Source organism: Canis lupus, chromosome 7, assembly GCF_048164855.1.
Source record: "Canis lupus baileyi chromosome 7, mCanLup2.hap1, whole genome shotgun sequence".
Lineage (NCBI taxonomy): Eukaryota > Metazoa > Chordata > Mammalia > Carnivora > Canidae > Canis > Canis lupus.
Window position 1 is genome coordinate 6,529,712 of NC_132844.1, and position 27,676 is coordinate 6,557,387.

Genomic DNA, 27,676 nt, shown 5'->3' on the forward strand with positions numbered 1-27,676 from the left:
AAGGCTGATAGAGTCATTGTTTTATATAAATGGCTGCATTTGTGCCAAGATGATGTATTGAATAGCAGGAATGTGGAGTTTTTTCTTGCAATTTTTTAATAGGCTGTTAAAATCAAGACACACACACGGCCAGTGAACTGAGTGCCTCCTCTAATGAAGGGTATAGAGTATTGCTATGTACAGTAAAAGTGTGGAATAAGACATTACTAACTTCTAATACAAGACTGTTTGAATTATATTTCATAGATTTAGTTGGCAATGATAGCATACCTTGAATCCAAGTCTTAAATTCTCCCAATAAAGATTTTCTTCAGTTTTGTCCTGCTGGCTTAATTTTAAAAAACCCATTCTGCTTAAAAGGTTTTCATTCACTTGGACCAGATTTTTTGAATTGCTGACACCTATTCATCTCTGTCTACCTTCTCCCCCTCTTATTTGCTTTAAAAGGATCATCTTGTTGGACTTTTGGAAGCAGTGTAGGGTAGAAATAAGATTTGTATGTAATTGTATAAGCAAGAGTTAATATTTAGATATGTAAACTCTAGGAATTTGTTTTGTTTTTTTAAGAAACCAGATTGATAAGAAATGAACCTTAAAGAACAAAAGGTTGTATTAATTTAGTTTTGTTTCTGTAGGCACTCTGTATTGGGGGAAAAGATGGACCCCTACCACTTGATTATCAGTTTTTGTTAACCATGCTATGCTGTCACATAAAATAAAGGATTTTAGTAGATTCCAAGTACAGGATTCTAGATTCACTATGTCAAAGGGCAGAAAACCTTTATTTTTTAATTAGTTGAGTTTCTCTAAAATATAAGCAAAGTTGATACCATTATAGTATGTAAAAAATTTAAAGCAAACTCAAAAAATTACTTTCTCTAAGATTGTTTTACTCTGCCACAGTTTAGAAAAACATGCCCTGTTTTTCCCTTTTGTGTATTTAAGTAACTACTTTTTATTTTTCATATTATTTCTTCTCTTATTGTGAAATGTTATTATAGATCTAATAATAATTACACTCTTTTTCAGTTTAAGACATCTATGTAAAAGTTAGTGCTTTCTCATTTCCTGACAAGATACACAGGGATTGATGTTTTGGTTTGTTGAGTTTTGGATGTACAAACACATTTGTCTTATTTTGTATCACTGACAATCCACAGGGTTGGTTGCTATGTGCTGAACTTTCTGTTCTAGACTTTCTGCCAAGTACTTTATGCAAAACTCTGGTTTTAGTGAAACAGGTTTTATTGTTTTTAGTTAGAGTCTTGTTATAAGCTGTTGTCAGCTATGCGATGCAAACAGAGGAATTGGTGTGTGAGTGTGTGTGTGTGTGTGTGTGTGTGTGTATATATATGGCATTGAAAACAAGCCACCAAAACAAGCCTGTCTCTGTTCAACTGGTTGTTTTTCCCTCCTATTCCTGTAGCCTCAGTTCATGTTGTTTACAGCTGGAGGCTTAAGATGGTGTAATTTTCTTTTCTAGGAACTTGGAATTAGAATTCCTCGACCACTAGGACACGGACCAAGCAGATTCATACCAGAAAAGGAGGTATGTTGTTTGTGAAAGTACATAGTGAACCATATGCTTTTAAGGAAAAGCTTTCATGACCCACATCTTGGCATCTGAACAACTGTTGGACAACAACATGTTTTACACAGAGTTGATCACAGTTAATTATCATGCTCTGGCAGTGAATCTGTGGGATTAGAAAGCTGTTATAGACATGTTGATTTCTAGTATTTCATGGTGCTTTTCTAACACCCATATTTAAAATCAAGGAAAGGCCAGACTTGTTTTTGACCAGTGAAACACCATCTCCTTTATATTTAGATGTTTAGGTGTATGCCCATAAGCTGAGTTACTTGGTCTTGGCCATCTCCACAGGCTGGTATCAAGGCAAGATTGGATCTTTAATTCTAAATATGTGAAGGCTCCTATGCTTTGTTTTTAAAGATTGCCGTTAATTTTGGTTCTCTATAAATAAGTGAGAGTAGATGGTAAAAGGAAAGGGGAAAAGCTTTAGTGTCTGCAAATTTGATAATCTAAATCTGCTGCTTTATTTGGATTCTGGCCAAGTCTGCAAGCAGCCTATCTAGATGGCCTTTAATGTTCAGGCTTTTTTATTTATCTCCTCCTACATAATATGTGACTGTTTATTCTTCTGTCTTGCTACCAGTTGAGTTAAATTTTCAGAATTATAACCTCTCTCTCAACTCACATTTAACCTGCTTCTAGATGACACTTAAAATAGGTATGCACTGCATTCTAACACCAATTTACAATTTATGTAACCATGGTTTTCCTCTCTTTTATACAGATTCTCCAAGTGGGGAGTGAAGACGCACAGATGCACTCCTTATTTGCAGATTCTTTTGCTGCTTTGGGTCGTTTGGATAACATTACATTAGTGATGGTTTTTCACCCACAATATCTAGAAAGTTTTCTAAAAACTCAACACTATCTACTGCAAATGGATGGGCCATTACCCTTACATTTTCGGCACTACATCGGAATTATGGTTTGTAAACATTAAGTGAAAAATTCTTTCTGCCTCCTTTATTAATGTTTTTAACAGATGGTTAATGCTTTAAACACAGGGATAAATACTTCTATTCTGACTTCTAATTGGATTCCTGTTAGGTAGGATATGGTTTTCCTCTTTCTAAATAAGTATACTTTCAAGTGTAACAGTAAAAAAAAAAAAAAAGTATATACTATTCAGAACCATTTTCCATTAAATGAGAATAAAGAAGAATACAAGATCTATTCCATTATTACAAGTAGTTCACATTGACATAAGTGGTGCTATTCGTTTTTTATTTGTAAATTATACTCCATTATTTTATGGTTGGCACTTTAATTGAAGTTTGTTTTAATCTGAGGATCTGCAAGTTGTTTTGTTTTTTTTTGTTTTATTTTTTTTTTTTTTTTGCAAGTTGTTATATAAACACAATTTCTAAGGCTCAGATACTTTTATCAGATATTTCGTTTGTTCTTGGGATTTTTATGAGGTACTTTCTGTGGTATATGTAATTTTTTTAATGTTTATGTAAAACCGCATTTCTGTAATTTATGGAAAACTTATAAACAATCTAATCAAAAACTTGCTCTTTTGCACATTATAAAGGAAGATTTTAATATATATAGTTAGATTGATCTTCTGTTTTCTCTTAAGGCTGCAGCAAGACATCAGTGTTCCTACTTAGTGAACCTCCATGTAAATGATTTCCTTCATGTTGGTGGGGACCCCAAGTGGCTTAATGGTTTAGAGAATGCTCCTCAAAAACTACAAAATTTAGGAGAACTTAACAAAGTGTTAGCCCATAGGCCTTGGCTTATTACCAAAGAACATATTGAGGTAAGTAGATGTGATGTATCTAGGGTGTTACTTAAAAAATGATTTTTTAAAAATACTTTATTTTTTAAAGCAATTTTAGATTTACAGAAAAATGGCACAGAAAGTACAGAGTTTTGTACTACCCCCTTGAACTTCCCCCTAGTCTTTCTTGTTAATATCTAGGATCATTAATTAGTACATTTGCTGTAATTAAAGAATCCATATTGATATGTTACTATTGGGATCCCTGGGTGGCGCAGCGGTTTGGCGCCTGCCTTTGGCCCAGGGCGCGATCCTGGAGACCCGGGATTGAATCCCACGTCAGGCTCCCGGTACATGGAGCCTGCTTCTCCTTCTGCCTGTGTCTCTGCCTCTCTCTCTCTCTCTGTGACTATCATAAATAAATAAAAAAATTTAAAAAAAAAGATATGTTACTATTAACTAAAATTTGTAGTCTACATTAGGGTGCACTCTTTGTGTTGTATAGTTCTATGGATTTTGACAAACGCGTGTCACCTGTCCACCTTTACGCTATCATACAGAATAGTTTCACTGCTCTAAGAATCCTCGTTCTCCTATTCATCTCTCTCTCCTTCCCCCTCATCTTTTGAGTGTCTATAGTTTTGCCTCTTCCAGAATGTTACATAGTTGGAATCATACAGTGTATAGCCCTTTCAGATTAGCTTCTTTTACTTATCAGTATGCATTTAAGATTCTTCTGTGCATTTCCCAGGTTTGATTGTTCATTTCTTTATTACTAAGTAATACAATGTATGGAGGTACCACAGTTTGTTTGAAAGCCCTTTGGTTACTTATAGTTTTGAGTAATTATGAATAAAGCTGCCATAAATATTCACGTGCAGGTTTGGGGGTTTTTTGGTGGACACAAATTTTCAACTCAAGTAAACAATTAGGAGTGTGATTGTTGGATTGCATGGTAAACCTATGTTTAGCTTTGTAAGAAACTGAAACAGTCTTCCAAAGTGGCTGTACCAGTTTGCATTCCCACCAGCATTGGATGAGCATTTCTATTTCTCCACATCCTTACCAGCATTTGATGTATCAGTGTTTGGGATTTTAGCCATTCTGATAGGTGTGAAGTGGCATCTTGTGTGCCTTTTTAAAATCCCATTGAAACTGTTTTCTTCTGGTTCTGTTTATTAATAGAATAAAGGTAGAGACATTCTCTAAAAGTATCTACCATGCAGTAGAAGTTCTTAAAAATACGACATATTTTGCGGTTTATCTTTCTAGTTCTTAGAACATTTTAGATATTATTACATAATTGAAGCATCTTTGTTAGGATATGATTTGAATAGGATTAATGTATATATTGTGTGGTGATACAAAATTACATAAGATTATAAAACAAGTAGTGAAGCAGAAGGGATACAGATTTGTTAAGACTTTACCTTGAGGATAATTTTTAAAATAAATATAATTTGATGATTTAGGAATATTCAGAGTAAAGTTGTTCAGACTACTGTCTAATATTATTTGAGTAAGCTTGATAATAGAGAAAAATAGAAGCATATTTTATACAGTACCTTCCACCTGAAATGCATTTGGATTGAGACTTTGAACTAACAACAATTAATGCATTCATAATGCAGCGTCTGAAATATGGTAACTGCCTTTAAGCAAAATGCACTCTATTGCATTTTTAAATCAGGATTTCAGAAAATCAAAATAATGAAAATCTAATTATCAGGTTATGTTAAGCTCTATTTGTAAATACATAATTCATAAAAAATGATTTTAGCAAATTCTGGTTCTCCATGTCTTAAATTATAATTTTACCATAGGTTTTATATAGTGACTAATTCTATTTTAAATAGATTAAATACCAAGATGAACTATTCGCTTTTACCAGCACCATAACCCAATATATAAATATGTTCTCTTTTTTTCTTAAGGGACTTTTAAAAGCTGAAGAGCACAGCTGGTCCCTTGCAGAACTGGTACATGCAGTAGTTCTCCTCACACACTATCATTCTCTTGCTTCATTCACATTTGGCTGTGGAATCAGTCCAGAAATTCATTGTGATGGTGGCCATACCTTCAGACCTCCTTCGGTTAGTAACTACTGCATCTGTGACATTACAAATGGCAATCACAGTATGGATGAAATGCAGGTCAACTCAGCAGGAAATGTTTCGGTAAGTACGTATTATCTGTTAGGATCATCATAAGACTAATCACAGTAATTGCCATTTTATTATTTTTTCGTGTGATTTCTTAGAAAACCCATCCTTTTAAGTCCATAGAGATATTAGGCCCCTTTCTCTGTTCATTCAGCAAGTATTTATTGACTGCCTTTAAATGCCTAGCACTAGTTTAGTGCCAAGGGCTATATATAAGACCCTCTAGGAGGTTACACTTGAGTAATTTAGGATCTGGAGTCACCAGCATGTGCCCCATCAGAGCCAGCTAGTATTGAATGGGTGCTGCAATGAGATTAGGGGAGGCTGAGACCATGCAACTTGGTGGTCCAGACTCCCTGATGCTGATCACATTCTTTTCCTTCCTTTTGCATAAAAGAAATCAGCCCTTACCTGGAAATTTCTTTTAAAATTCTTTTTCATCTTTAACTCGGCACAAATTCATTAAAAGTGAATGTAAATTTATTAAAATGTTTTCACTTCTATTCCTTCTCTTCTCTGACTTTTTTATTTTCAAAATTTTGTAATTCCTTTAAAATAAATTAGAACAGGTTGAATTTGGGCAGCCCTGGTGACTTAGCGGTTTAGCGCCGCCTTCAGCCCAGGGTGTGACCCCGGCTGGGGTCCAGGGATCAAGTCTCACATGGGGCTCCCTGCATGGAGCCTGCTTCTCCCTTTGCCTGTGTCTCTGCCTCTGTGTGTGTGTCTCATGAATAAATAAATAAAATGTTAAAAAAAAAAAAAGTTGAATTTTCTATAAGCAGGTTTTAATTTCCTAAATACAATGATTCAAAATTCCCTTTGTATTCTTTGCTATAGTGATAGTGTACTTCTGTTTCCAAAGAGAAATCACAGAAACAGCATCACAGTCTTCTGAATACTTAGCATAGATTTTCTCAGTTATATTATTCCTTTGAAACATATTTAAAGTTTGAATTACCTTTAATATATATATATTTGACTGTGGGCAAGTTATCTAAACTCCCTGAGCCTCTGTTCTTTCATGTCTAAATAAAGGTCAAACACATGATTATTTGAGGTTTAAATGAAAGGTCTCTAAAGTAAGGCCTAATACAGCTGGCATTTATCAGGTGCTAAATAAGAAGTACTATTTAAATATTATGAGATTAGCATGTGAAGGGAAAACTCCTTTTCCCAGAGTTGATCACTGCTGTGCTGACAGAGTTCAGGACCATCAATTTCACCTTCTATTGAGCTACCTGGATTAATGTTATAGGCCCATCTGTGGCCACTGATTGTTTATTAAAACAGGGTTATGAGATGGTCTAAAGGAGGGTATATATATCAGTTGCTAGGATGCTTGGAATTGGATTGTTGTCCTTCTCACCTTTGATTTAGTACGAGGCTTAAGAAAATAATGAGGTCGGGGAGTCTCACAGTGCCTTTGGAAGGGCCAGAACTTGCCCTAAATGTTCTTCAACCAAATAAGTATTTTGTTTATTAGTGCTTGAGAGAATTTGAATGTGGGATGAGTTCAACTGCACAAAAGGAAAAGATATTTACCACTATATATATATATATATATATATATATATATATATATATATATGCCTTGTTTCATCATAGAAAATTCCAAAACTTCTCCTTTGTGTGTGTGTGTGTGTGTGTGTGTGTGTGTGTGTGTGTAGAAAGGCAGGAGTACTTTCCTGGACAATAGATGAATGAGCAGTAGCTTTAGTTTATATGTAGATATAGTTGGCACCGTGTATGTATATACTCTGGACTACTTAGAAGTAGGTTTTTGAGTATGACAAAAGTCAAACTGAGTTGTAATATATTTTGGGGAGTCAGTTCACTACAAATTGTGACTGTAAACATTGTAAATGTTTTGTTTTCTCCTAATAAAATTTTTGGGGAAAGGGTTAAAAAAATAAAAAACAAGTCTAAAGAAAAAGCACTTGACTATTTCTAGGTATCCCTCTGTTACATGAGATAACAGTAAAATAGAAATTAGAAATTTTAAATTTCTCTAGTAAAATCCCCATTCTCAGGTATTGAGTTGGCTATTCTTAAAAAGGTTTACACCCTACACTGATGACACTTGTCAGTAGCTGATAGTTTATTCTTCAGGTACATTTTAGATATCTGACTCAGTTCTTCAGATACAAATGGTTAAAAAAAAAACAAAGAATTTCCTCAGACAATATTAACATTTTAATATTAAGTACCTTTTTTTTTTAAGTACCTTTTTTTAAACACTAACAGCTTTAAAAGATTTTTCAAAGAGCAAAAGAAATATACTTTGTTTTCTTTTCCTCTTATTTCACTGTAAATATATCAAAAATTGTCTTTCCTTAAGAATACTTAAATATGGTCTATTTTAGAAGGAAGTAGATAAACAGTATAATGAATGGTAATGTGAGTTGACAGAAACCTTGATTATTTTTTGTTAACCTTAGTTCATTCTTTTAAGCAACATAATCTTTTTCAGCCCTTTTTTATTTGGCTACTAGCTCTGTTTCAGGAGTGATTAAGGAGATGTATGTACCAGAAGAATCTTCAGTACATCATAGAAGCACTTTCCATCACAAAGTTGTGAGAGAAAGTGCTTACTAGAGGGTATTTTGGTGTAACTAAGATCGTATGAAAATATAAAGCACTAGTAGTCTAGACTATTTGTCTCTTAATATAGAATTATCTTGATGAGGCTTCTGCAACAAGTATTTTGCAAATATCTACCATGTGCCAAGTACTATGCTAGATTCTGACCATATACTAGTAATAATTTACTAGTATATTAATATACCTAAATAATATACCTATAGTCCCCTGCCCTTATGAAGGGTCGGTCTGAGGGAGGCACGCATTAAACCAGTGTCCTGCAATAACAAGACAAACTGTACTTGGTGCTCTGAATCAAAGAGCAGAGTGCTGTGTGAGAACACGGTGGCAAGATTTAGGATGGGAGGATAGAACAGGAAAAGCATATCAAGGGTGTAAGCCAAGTAGAGTGTAAGAGGAGGGGGAAGAGGCATTCGTAGCCAAAGATATTTATAACAGGGTAAACTTTAGTTTTGTATTTGAACACTGAGACTTGAAATAGGAAGATATTTTACTATTTTTTTACGATAAATTCCACAGTTTTGATCCTACTTTCATTGTAAGGATGCAGCAGTATAGAAAGGTATATATCGTTTGGCTAGTGCAAGCCCACTTGGCCAGTACGCCTGTGTCAGACCTGTCACTACAGATGTCACTGCTGTAGTCATCCCAGTAAGTGACAGCTGCCAGTTTCATTTGCAGAGGTCAGGTGGAGAATTCCAGCCCTGTAAGGACACATTTCATTCTTAATTGGTAAACTAGAGATGATTACTATAATTTGAAGATAGACACATGTTAACAGTATGCCCAATGTGCCTAGCTGATGCAAAACCACTTTGTATCTTATTTAGTTGAGCAGTTCTGTTTTAAATTGACAACTAGTATTAAATTTTAGTTCTTAAAACTTATTAACAGTAATGATATTACTAATTTTATAAGGTAAGAAGAATGTGTTCCTAAGATCATTTTTATTTCATTATCTGCATATCAATGTATGTGATAGGCCAAAATAATTCTATTTTTTATTCATTCATGTACATTAAAATCATAAGATCTATTTTTCCCATATTGTTAAGCCTGTCTCAAAAGAATTTGTATCTTAAAAGAAAATTTTTAGGGATCCCTGGGTGGCGCAACGGTTTGGCACCTGCCTTTGGCCCAGGGCACGATCCTGGAGACCCTGGATCGAATCCCACGTCGGGCTCCCGGTGCATGGAGCCTGCTTCTCCCTCTGCCTGTGTCTCTGCCTCTCTCTCTCTCTCTGTGACTATCATAAATAAATAAAAATTTAAAAAAAAAAAAAAAGAAAATTTTTAAATGTCATCCTTTTTCTGACATATGAAACATTAATTGTATTTTCTCTTTAGGTAAGTGATTCCTTCTTTGAGGTCGAAGCCCTCATGGAAAAGATGAGGCAGTTACAGGAATGTCGAGATGAAGAAGAGGCAAGTCAGGAAGAGATGGCTTCACGTTTTGAAATAGAAAAAAGGGAGAGCATGTTTGTCTTCTCTTCAGGTAAAAAAAAATCTTTACATACTCAACAAAATTTCTATTACTTACCAAAAAAGAGCCCACTTTTTTATTTAAAGAATTTAAATAAGTTTTAAAACATCAGTGCAAATATATTTTTCCTTTTAGAGATGCTATTATTGCATAGGTATTCCTACTTATAAAGCAGGAAACCGAGAAGAGGATATAAATAGCACTAGACTAAAAGAGGACATTTGAGTTTTAGTACTAAAATCACTGCCAATAAACCTTGTGAATGTAAGTCACTTAACATATGAATGCTCTCTTTTTTCTCTTTAAAATTAGGAAATCGAGTTCATAAAGCCCTAAAATTGCTTTTCAGCTTTAAAATTCAATGATTTGTGCAAAGGAGCTATTTATTAGACAACTAACAACAAACTTGAATCCTTTATATTTGGCCTTTATATACAGGCTATAGAATTTAATATATAAACCAGGTAATTTAAAGGAAAAACAGTTAAAGTGTCTCAAAATGTATTTTGATAACAGAGTGGGGATAAAGAATATATGTGTTAAAAGCACTAAATTTCCTAATAGCAAAGAAAAAATCAAATTCGTATAAATGAAGGTTGGATGTTATCTTGTTTCTCCTTGATGAAAAGTTTTTGTTTCTATTTTCCTCAAACATGAAAATAATCCAGAAAGGCTTAGAGCAGTTCAGGAAACATTATTAAAATTGATTCACCATTCCAGAATTGTTTCTAGGACCTTTGAGGTGTTAGATCACACTATATATTGTAGGACATTAATATTCAACCAGAAATAATCCAGGTGCTAAAGTATATAGATTATTCAATCACCATAAAAATTTTCCAAAAGAGTGTTCAACTTTGCGTACTTTTTTTTTTTTTAACTTTGCATACTTTTAAGATAAAACTTAATATCCAAAATTGGAGTGGGGATGCAGAGGACATATGAAAGAAAGGAATGCAAAGCATGGAAAATTCAACCATGAATACTTTTTATAACAGAGAATCTTACTACGTTCCATTTACTGATAAGCTATTTCTCTGTGGTTTAAGACTTTCAGTTGATTAGTTGGTATCAGAGAAAGGGTTATCCTATTTTTATTTGTTATAGGTAAAATGAATTATAACTAGTATTCTGTTTTTGAAAAGCTTTCAGTGGCTTTTTTAATTATTTCAGATGATGAAGAAGTCACACCAGCAAGAGATGTATCTCGTCACTTTGAGGATACTAGTTATGGCTATAAGGATTTCTCTAGACATGGGATGCATGTTCCAACATTTCGAGTTCAGGTAAAATTGCAATGTACTGTTGTGCACGTGACTGCTTAGGAAAAGTCCCCTGGATATGAGAATTCCAAAATGTTGCAGAAAGAAATAACTTTTCTATGTCAGGCAATTCCTTTAAATATATTTATTGTTAAAGTTCAGAAACCAGTTGATCAGAAATCAAAACACATTCTCATAATGGTGGGTTAGGTTCCCAGATAGTGTGCTAAAACTCAAGTTCCTAATATATCTAAACAATGAATAATAGTAGCATGTATGTAGCATTGGTTTTTCTCCCTCTTTCCTCTTGAGCCCCAGTGTTAAAGTGAGGCCCTGATACACACCAGGCCTGAGTGACAAGAGAAATGTCCCCAGCATCTCAAGCATTATATGTATGTGAGTGGAGAGAAAGCCGATGAAAAAAATCAAAAGTAAAAGATGTACTTTATTCTTTTTAGGGAGAGTGAGTTCTTACAGATAGCATAGAAAATAATGACAATTACAGTATCCTAATTTCCTTTAAAATATGTACTGAATGTTATTTGAGGCAAAGAGAATTTTTGAGGATTTTAAATTGAAAGCTTGAGAGGATTCATATAGATGTTATTCCAAAATTACTAGCACTTCTTAGAGTAAATAAAATTAGTGAAGTAGGGAATAGAATTATTGTTGGTAGACCCAATTTCTTTAGCTTCCAAATCATTAACTTTGAAATACACAGTAAAACTTCCTCAGTACAATTGTGTATATATTGAGTCCATGGAAACTTAAGGACCCAGTGTCCTCTAGGATACCAGTTATGGCTGTAGGATACCAGCCTCCTTTTTTTGCTTGGTAGGAGGCACTATGCTAAAAGTGCTTTGCAAACACCTCTCAGGAGCAACAGTAGCTATGCTATCTTCTCTGGTTCCACATTAAAAGTTGAGAATCATCAATTAATTAGCAAATATTTATTCTATGCTCTAAGCTTTGTAAGACTGCTTCCAGTCCAATCCATTAGTAGAAACATACTGCAGCCTAAGTGTATTTTTTTAAATAGTCTGTTCTATAAATATTTAATTTAGATAGGTAAATATTTAATTCACATGAGTTGATATTCCAACTCCTTCAATTATTGTGAGGGGCCAATGTTAAATAACTTCCCAGAAATATGAAAATTTGAGATCTGTAAGATTTTATTCTTGCTCAAGTGATAAAGATGTTTAAAGGGACAAACGTTTTTTAAAAAACATAAAAATAAAGGGACAAAAATTAGGCATAACAGTTTTATAGATTACTTCTGCTTGATAGTGTAAGTGTGTCATGAAGTAGAATTGAGATCATGTGGGCTGGAAATTTTATGGAGAAGTTAGGATTTGACGGATTTTAATGGTCCAAAAGCATGGGCATTGTGTAAAGCAGAGGAGACTGTAGGCAATAATTGAGCTTATGTTGAGAGAGTGAAGGAAGGGATTATAAAGAAGTTGGCTGGGCTGCTGAGTGCTTCAAGCACAGAATTCCTGCTTCTGATTAGGGGGAAGCTAGTTGAAAATCGGTCAGGTTTGTAGAGTTTGGAGACCAGAGTGATAACATATCAAAGAGGTGTTTCAGGAAAAATATTATGAGAGCAATATAGTAGTGTAGGGGCTTATTTTGCTTGAGATAGAAAGGAAGCAGGAAGATTTAATGTAGGAAAACTAATTAGGAAACTCAGTTAATAGTCCTAAGAGAAAGGAGGTAGAAGGGAAAGAAATGAGTGGTGGTTGTGTTGAATTAAAAATTTACAAAATTTGAGGACCATCAGAATAGCTGCAGCAATGGAAAACGAGAGAGGACTCCCAAGATAGGTTGCCTCTGGATGTGGAATGAGGAGAGAGTGAAAGCTGAAAATGGGTGGCCTCTGTGTAAGAACGATTCCATTGGTTTTTAAACTCACTGAGTTACTAAAGCTTTGCATGCTGCAGTATAGAAACTGAAAACATCAGATTGCACTGCAAGTGAAGCTGGGAGCTAGGATGCACTAGAGAGGCAGTACTCCCCATACGACAGAGCAGTAGACATAGAACTGTCTTGGCTACATTTTAATTATTTGCATTTGTTCTATTCTCTGTATTTAGGACTATTGCTGGGAAGACCATGGTTATTCTTTGGTAAATCGCCTTTATCCAGATGTGGGACAGTTGATTGATGAAAAATTTCACATTGCTTACAATCTTACTTATAATACAATGGCAATGCACAAAGATGTCGATACCTCAATGCTTAGACGGGCTATTTGGAACTATATTCACTGCATGTTTGGAATAAGGTTAGTCTCTTCTGTTTATAAAGAAATATTTTCCTTTGGGCTAAATTATTCAGGTGCTTGAAACACGCACACAGACATATACAAATACTCAAGCTATTGGGGGAAGGGTTTTATTTTTATGCTGCTTATGAATCAATTTATTGCAGCTTGGTTTATTTCCTCTCTCCTAGCTAGGCAGGAGGGAGAGTTAGGGACATTGGCAAGAGTTAAATGACAGATGCCTCCAGGGAAGGGGTGGGCAAGCAAGCTGTCCTAGAGCATAGATGAAAATTTCACCATCAAACATCTTTGGCATCATCTCCTATCTTCTTGGAACTTAGTACCCTTAAGTACCCCACTAGCGCCCTCCTAGCTGTTCTCATGCTACTTCTGAAGAGTACCTGCTCCCGTGATACTTCATCAAAACGTAAAACTTTCATGTCCTGTTAGGTATTGAGCCACATTATGTTAAATAGGCAATGCAACCATTATATATACACATACACACCATCTTCTAACATACACACGAACTCCACCCTATATTTTAGCTGTAGAATCAGGGTTTCTCTTGCTATTCATTTTATCAGTGAGCAGACTACTGACTCGGCCTCCAGAATAGTAGGGAGAGCCAGCTTTGCAAGAGCTTTTTTCCTTTTCCACTGAAAACCAAATAAGAGACTTCAGTGTCTGGCAGTCCTAAAAACCATCAACCATCTCAGCTTAAAGCAGAACAGCCTATCCTGAATAGACTCTGTGAGGCCATCTATAGATCATTCTTCCCTCTGGAATAATCGTCTCCCACTCCCCCACTATTTTTTTCCCCATCTGATCCCAGAAACTCCTGGAAACCTGGGGGGAAAAAAAGGATTAATTGTAGTCAATTTCAAGTGGATTATGATATATATATATATATATCATGCAATAGTAAATAGTTTGTCAAATTCTTAATTTCAGCAATACTCATACTGTTGCTTGGGCGCTAACAAATTTTCTATTCATTTCCCTAACTTCTCTGCTTCTTATCCCTTTATATTCACTCATCCATCCCCAATTAAACATTGTAAAGCAGTTATTGTGGGGGACAGATGCCTACACAGGGAAGAAGAATACAGCATTTATCATTAACGTCCATGCTTTCATAATAAAACAGACCATATGTTGAAAATACAGTAATTCTCATTTTCTCTTAACAGATATGACGACTATGACTATGGTGAAATTAACCAGCTATTGGATCGTAGCTTTAAAGTTTATATCAAAACTGTTGTTTGCACTCCCGAAAAAGTTACCAAAAGAATGTATGATAGCTTCTGGAGGCAGTTTAAGCACTCTGAGAAGGTATGTACCTATTGTACCTATTTTTTTTTTTTTGCTCTTTAACATAGTGATTCTCATTCTCCTCCTGATCTGTGGCCCTCAAATCCTTTTCCAACCCAGAGAAGAACATACCTGCACATCTGTCTGGTATCCCCTGGAAGGAACCTCATTATAATGCTAGAGTAAAAGAATAAAGACCGGTGGCTGGCCCCAGTTCAGAAGTGCTGGCATGGCTGTCACCGCTTGGGAGAAAGAAAACCATTTTGCAAGAGCTCTTCCTTCATTTTTCATTGTTTATAGATAGAAATGTCTGGTCTTTGAGCTATCGTTTTAAAATTATTTAAATTAGTAAATGATTTCACAGGGGAAGTTGGTATTCTACTTAAAGCAATGTCTAGGTTTTCTGAAATATAAGCCCAACATCTATCCAAAAAGAATCTAGGATGACTTTCATTTTGAGACTAAGTCAAGATTTCTAAGTTACTTAGTGGCACACAGAAAATATACTTAGTTTGGGGGTTTATTAGATGCATTGAAAAACTGAGAATGCTTAAATAATGTTGTGTTTTATATTTAGGTTCATGTTAATCTGCTTCTTATAGAAGCTAGAATGCAAGCAGAACTCCTCTACGCTCTGAGAGCCATTACCCGCTATATGACCTGATGCCTTTCCTCCATTAGAGATGATGGAATGATCAGATATAGTCTACAAGGGGATGGTACTAAGCCCCAGGACCAATGGTAGATAAAAGAATTCAGAAATCCATTGTGCCATGATTTCTTTAGTTTTTGCTATGTTACTGTGGAAATACCACTGCTGGCACGAGCAGTGAACGCTTATTGGCAGCTTCAAGTGTAGAGCTGTGAAGAAGGGCTGCCGTTCACAGTATTTTGCTTTTTGACAGTACAAGATGCTGTACAACTGTTTTAATACAGCAAATAGTAACTCTCCAAATCCTGTTGCTTTTATGTTAAATAAGATAACAAGAATTGGAGCATGCAAAGAATGGGACTTGGATAATGATATAAGCTTTTTATACATAAAGAATTTTAGATCTTGGTGCTGCTATTTCTGCTGGTGGAATGAATAGAGTGGCTGTTCCAGTTAAGCTATTAGTAATAAAAGTGAACACTGCTACTATCTGAGCCTACATACATAATTTGTGTGGTTTCGAATTAAACTTGCATATGTGTTAATTTTTTTGCATCTAAAAAAAAGCATAGAATTATTACAGCTCGGCAAAGACCCTGTCGATGGTAACAGTTCATTTCTTTCATTGGATGAATTAAATTACAGTGGCATTCTTAAAGATTTCCCTCGAAAAGCAATCTTAAATGAAAGTGTATGACTTATAAGAAAAGCTAGCTATCTTTTGATGTGCTGTTTCCCAAAATCTCTGACACTGGAGGGCAGCTGTCTTGTGCAGTATTTTGTTTCCAGCACTGACATTGTGGGAAATGTTGCTGTAGACTGCTGCGCAGTCCCAGGTGCATTCTGTCCCTGCCCACCTCATGGTCCCCACTTTAAAGATTGTGCAGCTCTTTAAATAATAAAGCTGGAAAATATTTTTAGTCAGGTTATCAAATTTGATTTACAAAAATGCTAATAACTTTGAAATGCGAAAAGATTTGAAAAAATATATTAAGTATACTTTGTATTCTGGAAGCGTGAATTGCTTTTGAAGTCTGTCAGTATTATTGGTATTTTTCAATAAAGAATCATTTTTTTCTCCAATTTTATGTGCTGTCTCAATCTCTTAAAAAGTCATGACTTCAGAGGTACCATTACTTTTATTAGCCTGGTAGATTCACACCCTTTTAAAGGTTACAAAGAAGAGTGGACCTTCATGATCTTACCTAAGACCATTTTATGACCTCATGTCATGTTCCTTTTGAACTGAGGTTTTAATTTTTTTTTTTTTAATTTATGACAGTCACACACACAGAGAGAGAGAGAGGCAGAGACACAGGCAGAGGGAGAAGCAGGCTCCATGCACCGGGAGCCCGACGTGGGACTCGATCCCAGGTCTCCAGGATCACGCCCTGGGCCAAAGGCAGGCGCCAAACCACTGCGCCACCCAGGGATCCCTGAACTGAGGTTTTAGAGTTCAAATAATTATTAGAAACGAGGGACACCTGGCAGGCTAAGGCCTGCAAATAATTGGTCTATAAATCTTGAATCTTGCCAAGTAGGACAGTTCATACAGGTTAATAACGAATGTAAACTAAAATTCGAATTGTTGGGGTGCTTGGGTGGCTCAGTTGATTAAACCTCTGACTTCAGCTCAAGTCATGATCTCGGGGTCCTGAGATCAAGCCCCTCCTTGGGGTCTTGGCAGGGAATCTGCTTCTCCCTCTGCCCTTTTCCTGCTTTATTTTAATAAATAAAATCTTAAATACAGCAATTCTCATTTCTCTAAATTATTTAGGCTGTAATTTTTAGAAAAGGAGGCACCAGTGTTATAGTTTTCTTAACCAAAATTTGGTAAATTTCACTAGTCTACCTTCCATTTTATTTTTTTTTTAATTTTTATTTATTTATGATAGTCTCACAGAGAGAGAGAGGCAGAGGGAGAAGCAGGCTCCATGCACCAGGAGCCCGACATGGGATTCGATCCCGGGTCTCCAGGATCGCGCCCTGAGCCAAAGGCAGGCGCTAAACCACTACGCCACCCAGGGATCCCTCCATTTTGTTTAGATTTCTAAATTGTCTTGTGTCTACAGTATGCTGTCCTTTAATTTGGTGAATATATTAAACCTCTCTCCTACCCCCTTAAAAAAAAAAGTTGGTTGAGTGTATAATTCTTGATCTTGGGGTTATAAGGTTGAGCCCCACATTGGGTGTAGCGATTACTTTAAAAAAAATTAGAAACAGGCTAATTAGAGTGACAACAAAAATGAGACTGTCAAATTTACATCAATTATATCATCAAGCTCTAAATTTAATCAAAGCTATTGTAATAACTGTTACTCATCAAAACATTTGAGCTCAATCTAGTAACCTACAAATTTATGATGTGTGGGTGAGAGGAGGGAGGCATAATTTTAAATAGAAGTGGTTCCCGCCTTCAAAGTTACCCTGATGAGAAGACAAGGCTATTATTATCAATATATTTTATATTTAAAGAAACATATGTCCATTTCTAATTAGCTTCCAGTAATGTATACATGTACCTTCCTCTTGAATTTGCATCATGCCTTTGCCCTTTTCTGCCTTCTGCTGAGTTCTAGCAGTACAGGTGAACCCAACAAGTAAGGTGACACTGGATATGGTTAAAATTTTGCTCATTCAGCTCTTGGTTCTTTACACTTCCTCTTAATACAAAATTTCTAATAGAGGTTCTAATCAAGTAATAGGATGATCACAAAACAAGATCAACTGAATGTATTATATTAGTCCACTGAAGCTTATAGAATCACTTAGAAATCACAAGTTGAAATGAAAACCAACAAGTATGCTTCTACCTAAAGTAACAAAGACAGGCCTGTGATACACAGTTTATGTTTCAACACTGTTCATTGAACAGGTGTTTCCTGTTACTCTGAATGTTTTCTCAAAACTAAACACACAGGATTTGTAATGTTACTATAATCTTTTAAACTAAGATGACAAAATAATTGAGGAAGGTAAAATAGAATACTTATGGGATACCAAAACCCTCCCCTGTAAGAAGAAAATTAAATCATGAAGATTTCTGGTTGAGGTTCACAGGATTCATTTTTTTAAATCTAAAAGTCTTTTTGTAAAAATTGGGGAAATTTTTTATTAGGCCAAATTTAATTCAGTATCTAAGAAATTCCAAACACATCTGTATTTACAATTTTTAAGTTTATACAAATGGTGCTGATTTCAAATTCATTTAAAAGCTTAGAGGTTATTTTTCTAATAGTTTAGATATTTTAGTTTTAAATAAAATTTGTTGGATAAGCATGCCTTCCATCAAGATACCGTAAAAGTTTATTGGCATATTTGTGACTAGTGAATATCAAGGCATAGCAAAAGCCAGGTGAATAGGAAGGGACACCACCAATGAAGTTCCAGGTCCTCATTTCCTATGGAGACACCGAGTTAACACTCAGGACCAAAATAACCGTTGTGAAGACCCTAGAGCCCACTTGGGGAGCTACAGCACCCAGGCAAACACAAAACCAGGAGGCAGCTGTACCAAAAAGTGCAGGAAAGTTCATGGAAACATGCTCATCCTGGCCTTCTCCCTACTACAGGCACAGCATGGCACAAATGAGAAGTCCTAATTCCTGGCTCCTCCCTCAGGGCAGAAAGAAAAAAGAAGTAGAACTTGTGTCCAACATTCTAGCTTGACTTGGGCCTGCCTTGACACACCAGAGTCTCTCTCTCCTACTTGGAGCACTAGTGGGAGTGGTGCCATGGTTTGGATGTTGGTTGAAAGCCACTGTGAGCACACAGATACATTAGAACACTGGGAAGCTTACAGCTTTGCAGGCACTGCAGAGGTTGCAAGAGAGTACAAATACAATAAAAACCAAAACCAAAGTCCTGAGAAGAAACAGGCAAGCCTCTTAGAAAAATTCAGACCATTAAAAGCAGAAATTGTCAAATCATCAACTGATAAATTTGACCATTTAAAAGATGGTGACATGGAGAAGGAGGAGGCATAGCGGGTGAGGGGAATTGGGTTAGTGGTCTTCAGATTGAAGGACCGACTAGGGTGGAAGAATGGAATGAAAGTATACACACAAACCCAGAGGATACATCCCCAAAAAAGGTTTGAGAGGTTCCAGAACTTCTGGCTAAGCTGATGACAAAACCCAGTCTGTAAAAGCTGGAATAAGTTACTTTTTCAAATGCCCAAATCCCAACAAAGTTCACAAAACATAAAGAAACAAGGGAACATGGCTAATCTACAACACAAAAATCTCCAGAAACTGACCCTAAAGAAATGCAGATCTCTGAAATAAGTGATGGGAATTTAAAACAATTGCCTTAAAAGATACTCAGTGAACTAAAAACAAGATTAACAAAAAGAAGGAAAACACACAAGATGAGATTGTTGTCAAAGAGACAAACTATTTAAAAAAAAAAAATTCTGAGCTGAAGAAAACAATTGAAAAATTCACTAGCAGAGCTCATCGGATTTGAGCAGATGGAACAAAGAACCAGTGATCCTGGAGACAAGTTATTTGATATTACCAAGTTAGGGGGACAAAAAAGAAAAATGAAATGCAGAGAACCGTAGGGACTTATGGGGCATCATCAAGCAGGTCGATGTACATGTTATTGGAAAAGAGCAAGCAAAAGGAGCAGAGAACTTATTTAGAGGAAATGAAAATTTACCAAATTTGAAAAAAGAAACAGCATACTAATTCAAGAAGCTCAACAAATTCTAAGATAAATCCAAAGAAATCCACAGTGGAACACACTATTACCAAACTGATGAAGTAAAAACAAAAACAAAACAAAACAAAAATCCTGAAAGTTGTCTTGTACAAGAGAGCATCTCAAGATTTCAACAGGTTTCTCAGCATAAATCTTACAGGCCAGAGGGGTGCCTGGCTGGCTCAGTGGGTGGAGCAGGTGACTCTTGATCTCAGGGTCATGAGCTCAAGCCCCATGTTGAACATAGAGATTACTTAAACCCAACGAAACTTTACAGGCCAGAGAGCAGGAGAACAATACAGTCTAAGTGCTGAAAGGAAAAAACTAATGACTAAGAATACAGTATTGGCAAAACTGTTCTTTAAAAATATGGGAGAGAAATTAGGACTTTCCCAGAATTTATCTGAGGGAATTTATTTTCACTAGACCTGCCCTATGAGGAATGCTAAAGTAAGTCCTTTAAGTTGAAAGAAAAGGATACTGCAGAGCAATGCAAGGCCATGTGAAAATATAAAATTCTCTGATAACAGTAAATGTGTGACAAATACACAAACCTATATTACTGTAATTTAGGCACATAAATCCACTTTTAGTTCTTGAATTCAAAAGACAAAAGCATAAAAGATAGAAATCTGTGTTAATGGGCACAAGATCTATGAAGATCTAATTTGTGACATCAGTAAAGTGGAGGTGGGCAGAAATGTAAAGGAATGGAGTTTCTGTATGTAATTCAAGATAGCAGTGAAGATACATTTTTATAACTAAGATTTTTTTATATATAATCTCCATGGTAATCACAAAATATCTCCAGAATTTACACAAAAATGAGAAAGAAATCAAAGCTTGTCACTACCAAAAATTTAATGAAACACAAAGGAAAAGGAAGGGAAAATGAGGGACCAAAAAAAAAAAAAAAAAAGCTGTAAGACATACAGAAAACTGTTAATGAAATATCAATAGTAATTCCTTCCCTAGCAGTATTTACATTAAATGTAAATGGATTGAATTCCCTAATTAACAGACCTTAACAGGCTGGCTCAATGGATAAGATAAAAAGGAGAATCTGACTACATACTATCTATAAAAGACTAACTTTAGGTCTAAGGACACATAAAAGCTGAAAGTGAAAGAATGGAAAAAGATATTCAGTGTAAATGGTAACCAAAAGAGCGCAGAGGTGGCTATACTAAAATCAGACAAAGCAGTCAATTCACTGTGAAGATACAACAGTTTATATAGGCAACAAATTCTGTAGCACCTAAATATATGAAGCAAAAACAGAATTCAAGAGGGAAATAGATAGCAAGACAATAATAGTAGGAGATTCAATAACTCACTTTTTAATAATGGATAGAACAACCAGAAGATGGATAGACAGGATTTTGAATACTTACAGACTACTTGGACCTACCAGAAATACACAGAACACTCTCGAGGCAACAAAAGCAGACTTCACACTCTTAGGTGCACATGGATCACTCTCCAGGATTGAACACGTTAGGCCATGGAACAAGTCTTAAAACGTTTTTTGTTTGTTTGTTTGTTTGTTTGTTTTCATTTAAATCAGAGTATCTTTCTGATCACAATGGAATAAAACTAGAAACCAGAGTGGAAAGAAAAACTGGAAAGTCCACAAGTATCTGGAAATTAAATACATTCTCAAACCAGTGCATCAAAGAAGAAATTGCAAAGGAATTAGAAAATACCTCAAGAATAATTAAAATGAAAACACAACAAACCAAAACCTACAGGATGCAGTGCTAAGAAGTTTATAGCCATCAACCCTTAAAGATGATCTCAAATCAACAATCTAAACTTCACACTTCAAGGAACTAGATAAAAAAAATGATCTAAACCACAGTTTGCTGAAGGAAGAAAATAAAAGAGCAGAAATAAATGAAACACACACTATTGGTGGTGGTGGTGGGAGGAATCAACTCGATTAAGAAAGACGACTCAAGTAAAATCAGAAATGAAAACGGATATTACAACCACGATAATAAAGCATTACAAGAGAATACTGTGAACGACTCTATGCCCACAAATTGGATAATTTAGAAACATACAACCTACCAAGACTGAATCATGAAGAAATAGAAAATCTGCCCAGACCTAGATCCGGTAAGGAGACTGAATCAGTCATTAAAAACCTTCCAACAAAGCCCAAGATCAGACAGTTTCACTGGAAAATTCTACATACCAAACATTTACAGAATTAACTCCAATTCTTAAACTCTTCCAAAAAATTGGAGAGGTGGGAGCACTCCCGAATCCATTTGGGGGCCGGCATTATCCTGGTACCAGAGCCAGACAAAGACACTCCAAGAGAGGAGCTTGGGAAGATGGCAGAGTAGGAGGACCCTGAGCTCATTCTTCTCCACATTTTCAAATAGATATCATCTGCATCCACGTCAATACACCAGAGAATGATTTGAAGACTGGCAAGAACAAATTCCACAACTAAACATAAAGATGAAGTTGCATCCAAAAGGTTAGGAAGGTCAGAAAGGTGGAGGGAGGCTGCCCACAGGAGGGAGGAGGCTGTGTGTGCAGAGAGGACAGAGAAACAGGCCCTCACACCAGAGAGCTCACACAGGGAAGACTAATCCCCATGACATTGGCTTTAAAAACCAGAGGGACTGAGCCACCTGGCTGGCTCAGGTCAGTGGAACAGGAGACTCCTGATCTTGGGGTTGTGAGTTTGAGCCCCATGTTGGGCATCGTGCCTACTTAAGAAATAAAGCCCAAAAGTTTGTAAAACCAGTGGGACTTGCAAGTGTCTCACCAGATAAAGGGCTAGTATCCAAAATCTGTAAGGAACTTACCAAACTCAACACCCAAAAAAACAAAAAATCCAGTCAAGAAATGGGCAGAGGACATGAACAGACATTTCTCCAAAGAAGACATACAGATGGCCAACAGACATGTGAAAAATGCCCCACATCACTGGGCATCAGGGAAACACAAATCAAACCACAATGAGATATCACTTCACACCAGTCAGGGTGGGTAAAATTAACAAGTCAAGAGACAACAGATGTTGGTGAGGATGCAGGGAAAGGGGAACCCTCATACCCTGGGGGTGGGAATGCAAGCTGGTGCAGCCACTCTGGGAGACAGTAAATAGTTGAAAATAGAGCTACTCTATGACCCAGCAATTGCACCTCTAGGTATGTACCCCAAAGATGCAAATGTAGTGATCTGAAGGGGCACTTGCACCCCAATGTTTATAGCAGTGATGTCCACAATAGCCAAACTGGAAAGAGCCCAGATGTCCATTGACAGATGAATGGATAAAGAAGATGTGGGGTGTGTGTGTGTGTGTGTGTGTGTGTGTGTGTATGTGTGTGTGTTGGAATATTACTCAGCCATCAAAAAGAATGAAAGCTTCCATTTGCAACAGTGCGAATGGAACTAGAGAGGGTATTAAACTAAGCAAAACAAATGAGAGAGATAAATACCATATGATTTTACTCACATGTGGAATTTAAGAAACAAAACTGATGAACATAGGGGTAGGGAAGGAAAAATAAAGTAAGATGAGAGAGGGAGGCAAATCATAAGAGAGACACTGAATTCTAAGAAACAAACTGAAGGCTGCTGGAGGGGAGAGGGTGAGGCGAAGGGATCATTGGGTGACAGGCATGAAGGAGGACACTTGACAGAATGAGCACTGGGTGTTACATGCAACTGATGAAACTAAATTCTACCCCTGAAACTAATAATATAGTATATGTTAGCTACACTGATTTAAATAAAGAATTTAAATTAAAAAAAAAAAAACATTGCTGAATTGTACACTTCAAAAGGGTGAATCTTGGGGATCCCTGGGTGGCTCAGCAGTTTAGCACCTGCCTTTGGCCCAGGGCATGATCCTGGAGTCCCAGGATCGAGTCCTGCATCCAGCTCCCTGGATGCAGCCTGTTTCTGCCTCTGCCTGTGTCTCTGCCTCTCTGTGTCTCTCATGAATAGATAATAAAATCTTAAAAAAAAAATTTTTTTAAAGGGCGAATTTTATAGTATGTGAATTATATCTCAATAAAGTGGTCATTTAAAAAAAAACAACAACAAAACAGTGGGACTTGAAACATGGAGCTTTGAAAATCAGCTGACCCAGCACTGGGCGAGCCAGGAGGGCAAGTGGTAGCTGGGACACTGCCCTTAAAGAGACAGCAGCCCATGTGGAGAGGTAACATAAAAACAGCAGTTTACACAATGCTGGGGGCAAATGGGAGGCAGATCAGTTCACAGTGCTTCTGGAGCACACTGGGGTACTTCTTTGAAAACAAGGGAGCTGGCAAGTGCCATTTTCCTCCCTTGCCACCCAGCATAAACAGAGAGCCACCTGCAGGAGCTGGGGGCTATCTAGACACTTTCAACCTAACCTGCCAGCAGTGCACCATGCCCATGAGTTCTCCTAAGGACTTGCCCATGCCAAGTCTGCTACTCTCAGCCCTGGGCCCAGGGCAAATTTTGTTAGGCCACACGAGTGCCCCAGCCAGCTGCTGAGTGCACAGCTGCCACTGCACATTGTGCCCAATTGCCACACTCTACCCAGCTGGGCATCCCCAAACCCCCTCTTGCATTGGCTAACCATGCCCAGACTTACTGAGGGTGCACAGCCCTCAGCCACCAAAGCACCCCTGGGGATCCAGGAGACTAGTGGCCTAGCACAAATTTTGCTAACACTGTTGCCTTGTTCCCAATTACCCAAGGGCCACACCCCCTCAGAGCTTGCCTGCCTGGCTCCCACTAATGCTACAGAGAGCAAGCAGAGCCCACAACAAGCAGAGAGTCAGTGCAAACAACTGCACTGAAAGGATGAGTGACTCAGACACAGCAGCAGGGCATAAACAACACACATAGGATACTCTCCTGCAACAGCAGTTCTGATGAACAGGGGACACCGCACTGCAGGGCAACCCAGGACCGCTCCATAAAGTCACAACTTTCAAGAGCAGAAGACACAACTGACCTTCTTAGAACACAGAGAGACAGACAATGAGGACAGAGAAATTTATCCTGAGTGAAAGAACAAGCCAAAGCCACAGTCAGAGATCTAAGTGAAACAGATATAAGTAACATGCCTGATACAGAATTTAAAACAATGAGCATAAGGATACTCACTGAACTTGAGAAAAGAGTAGAAGACGTGAATGAGACCCTTAACACAGAGATAAGGAATAACATAGCAGAGATAAAAGACACAATAAATAAAATGAGAAACACGCTTGATGGAATGAACAGCAGTATGGAATAAGTAGAAGAACAAATTCATGACCTAGAAGACAGAGTGATGGAAAGTAATCAAGCTGAACCAAAGAGAAAAGTATTATGCAAAATGAGACCAAATTTAGGGAACCCAGTGACTGCATCACATGTAACAATATTCACATTATAGAAGTCCCAGAAGAAGAAGAGAAAAAAAAAAAAAGAAGAAGAGAAAAGAGGGTAGAAAATTCATTTGAAGAAATAATAGCTGAAAACTTCTCTAACTTGGGAAAAGAAACAGATATCCAGATCTAGGTGGCACAGAGAACCCACAACAAAATAAAAAACACCTCAAAATCATATGGTAATTAAATTTGTAAAATATAGTGATAAAGAAAACAAATTTAAAGCAGCAATACAAAAGAAGTCATTAACTTATAACAGAAAATGCATAAGGCTACCAGAAGATTTTTCAACAGAAACTTTGTAGGCCAGAAGAGAGTGGCATAGCATATTCAAAGTGCTGAACGGGAAAAATCTTCAGCCAAGAATGCTCTATCCCTCAAGGCTGTCATTCAGATTAGGAGACATAAAGAGTTTCCCAGACAAGCAAAAATTAAAGGACTTCATGGCCACTAAATCAGCTCTACAAGAAATATTAAAAGAAACTCTGAGTGGAAAGGAGAGACCAAGAGTGACACAGTATAGAGGTAGGAAACACAAAAGCTATAAAAATGAATATTTCTGGGGGAAAAAAAGTCAAGGAACTTGCAAAAAAGGATTTAAAATATAATAACATATCTAAAACATGAGGAGAGAAGAAAAGAATTAGTTCAAACTCAACCAATTATCAACTTATAGATTGCTATATGCAGAAGGGGTTATATACAAACCTAACAGGAACTATATATCAAAAAACACTAATATGCAAAGAATAAAGAGAAAGAAATTCAAATATAATACTAAAGAAAATCAACAAAACATGAAAGACAAAAAAGGATCAGAGAAAATCTTCAGAAACGACCACAAAACAAGTAATAAGATGGCAAAAAAATACATACCCAGCAATAATCACTTTGAATGTAAATGGACTAAACACTTCAGTCAAAAGACATAGGGTGACAGAATGGATTTGAGAAAAAAAGACCCATCTATTATATGCTACCAAGAAGAAATCCATTTTAGACCTAAAGACTCCTGGAGATTGAAAGTGAAAGGATGGAGAAACACCTATTATGCCAACGGATGTCAAAAGAAAGCTGGAGTAGCAAATCTTATAAAAGACTTTAAAACAAAGACTGTAACAAAAGACAAAGAAGGACACTATATAGTAATAGATGGGACAATCCAACAAGATCTAACAATTGTAAATATTTATGTACACAACATAGGAGCACCCAAATACATAAAACAGTCAATAAAAAAAACATAAGGGAACTAATCAATATAATACAATAGTAGGGGACATTAACACACCATATACAGCAATGGACAGATCATCTAAACAGAAAATTAACAAGATAATAATGGCTTTGAATGACACACTAGAAGAGATGGATTTAACAGATATATTCAGAACATTCCATCCTAAAACAGCAGAATTCGCATTCTTTCCAAGTGCACATGGAAGGTTCTCCAGAATAGATCATATATTAGCCCACAAAACAAACCTGAACAAATTCAAAAAGACTGAAGTCATACCATGCATCTTTCTGATTCCAACACTATGAAACTAGAAGTCAACCATAAGAAAAAATATGGACAGACCACAAATACATGAAGGTTATATAACCTGCTACTACACAATGAATGGGTAAATCAGGAAATAAAAGAAAAAATAAATAAAGCACATGGAAACAAATGAAAATGAAAACACAGTGGTCCAAAAACTCTGAGATGCAGCAAAAGCAGTTAAAAGGGAAGTTTGTATTACAGGCCTACCTCAAGAAGCAAGAAAAGTCTCAAAAAAAACAAAAACAAACAAACAAACAAAAAAAACAAAAAAACACCTAACCATGCCCCTAAAAGAGCTAGAGAAAAACAACAAACAAAACCTAAAACTAGCAGAAGGAAGGATATGATGAAGACTAGAGCAGAAACAAATGATATGGAAACTAAAAAACAATAGAATGATCAATGAAACCAGGAGTTGGTTCTTTGAAAAATAAAGACATAATAAAATTAATAAACTTCTAGCCAGACTTATCAAGAAAAAAAAGGGCCCAAATAAAATCACAAATGAGAAAGGAGAAATAGCATCAGAGAAATAAAAAAAAATCATGAGACTATTATGAAAAATTAGATGCCAAAAAATTGGACAACCTAGAAGAAATGGATAAATTCCTAGAAATACATATAACCTCCCAAAACTGAAACAGAAAGAAATAGAAAATTTGAACAGACTGATAATCAGCAAAGAAGTTGATTCAGTAATCAAAAAGCTCCCAAAGTCCAGGACAAGGTGGCTTTACAGGTGAATTCTATCAAACATTTAAAGAGTTAATATCTATGCTTTGCAAATTACTCCAAAATCTTAGAAAAGGAAGGAAAACTTCCAAATTCATTCTATGAGCCCAGGATGACCCTGATACCAAAACCAGATAAAGACATCACCCCCCCCCAAAAAAAAAATAGAGAACTATTGGCCAATATCTCTGATGAACACAGATGCAAAAATCCTCAACAAAATACCAGTAAAC

At 36.3% G+C, this 27,676-nt stretch overlaps 1 protein-coding gene across 5 annotated transcripts in view; it reads left to right on the plus strand.

The window, feature by feature from the left end:
- The window catches only part of SESN1 (sestrin 1), a 99,147-nt gene extending 83,002 nt beyond the window's left edge, over positions 1-16,145 (plus strand). For all 5 annotated transcript variants that reach the window (XM_072831838.1, XM_072831834.1, XM_072831836.1 and 2 more), the window contains 9 exons: positions 1,484-1,549; positions 2,319-2,519; positions 3,177-3,359; positions 5,255-5,497; positions 9,430-9,577; positions 10,739-10,851; positions 12,924-13,114; positions 14,287-14,431; positions 14,988-16,145. In XM_072831838.1, coding sequence (XP_072687939.1) covers positions 2,349-2,519; positions 3,177-3,359; positions 5,255-5,497; positions 9,430-9,577; positions 10,739-10,851; positions 12,924-13,114; positions 14,287-14,431; positions 14,988-15,074 — 1,281 coding nt within the window. In that variant the 5' untranslated portion in view covers positions 1,484-1,549; positions 2,319-2,348 and the 3' untranslated portion in view covers positions 15,075-16,145. The remainder of the gene's footprint in view (positions 1-1,483; positions 1,550-2,318; positions 2,520-3,176; positions 3,360-5,254; positions 5,498-9,429; positions 9,578-10,738; positions 10,852-12,923; positions 13,115-14,286; positions 14,432-14,987) is intronic.
- Positions 16,146-27,676: the final 11,531 nt, after the last annotated feature.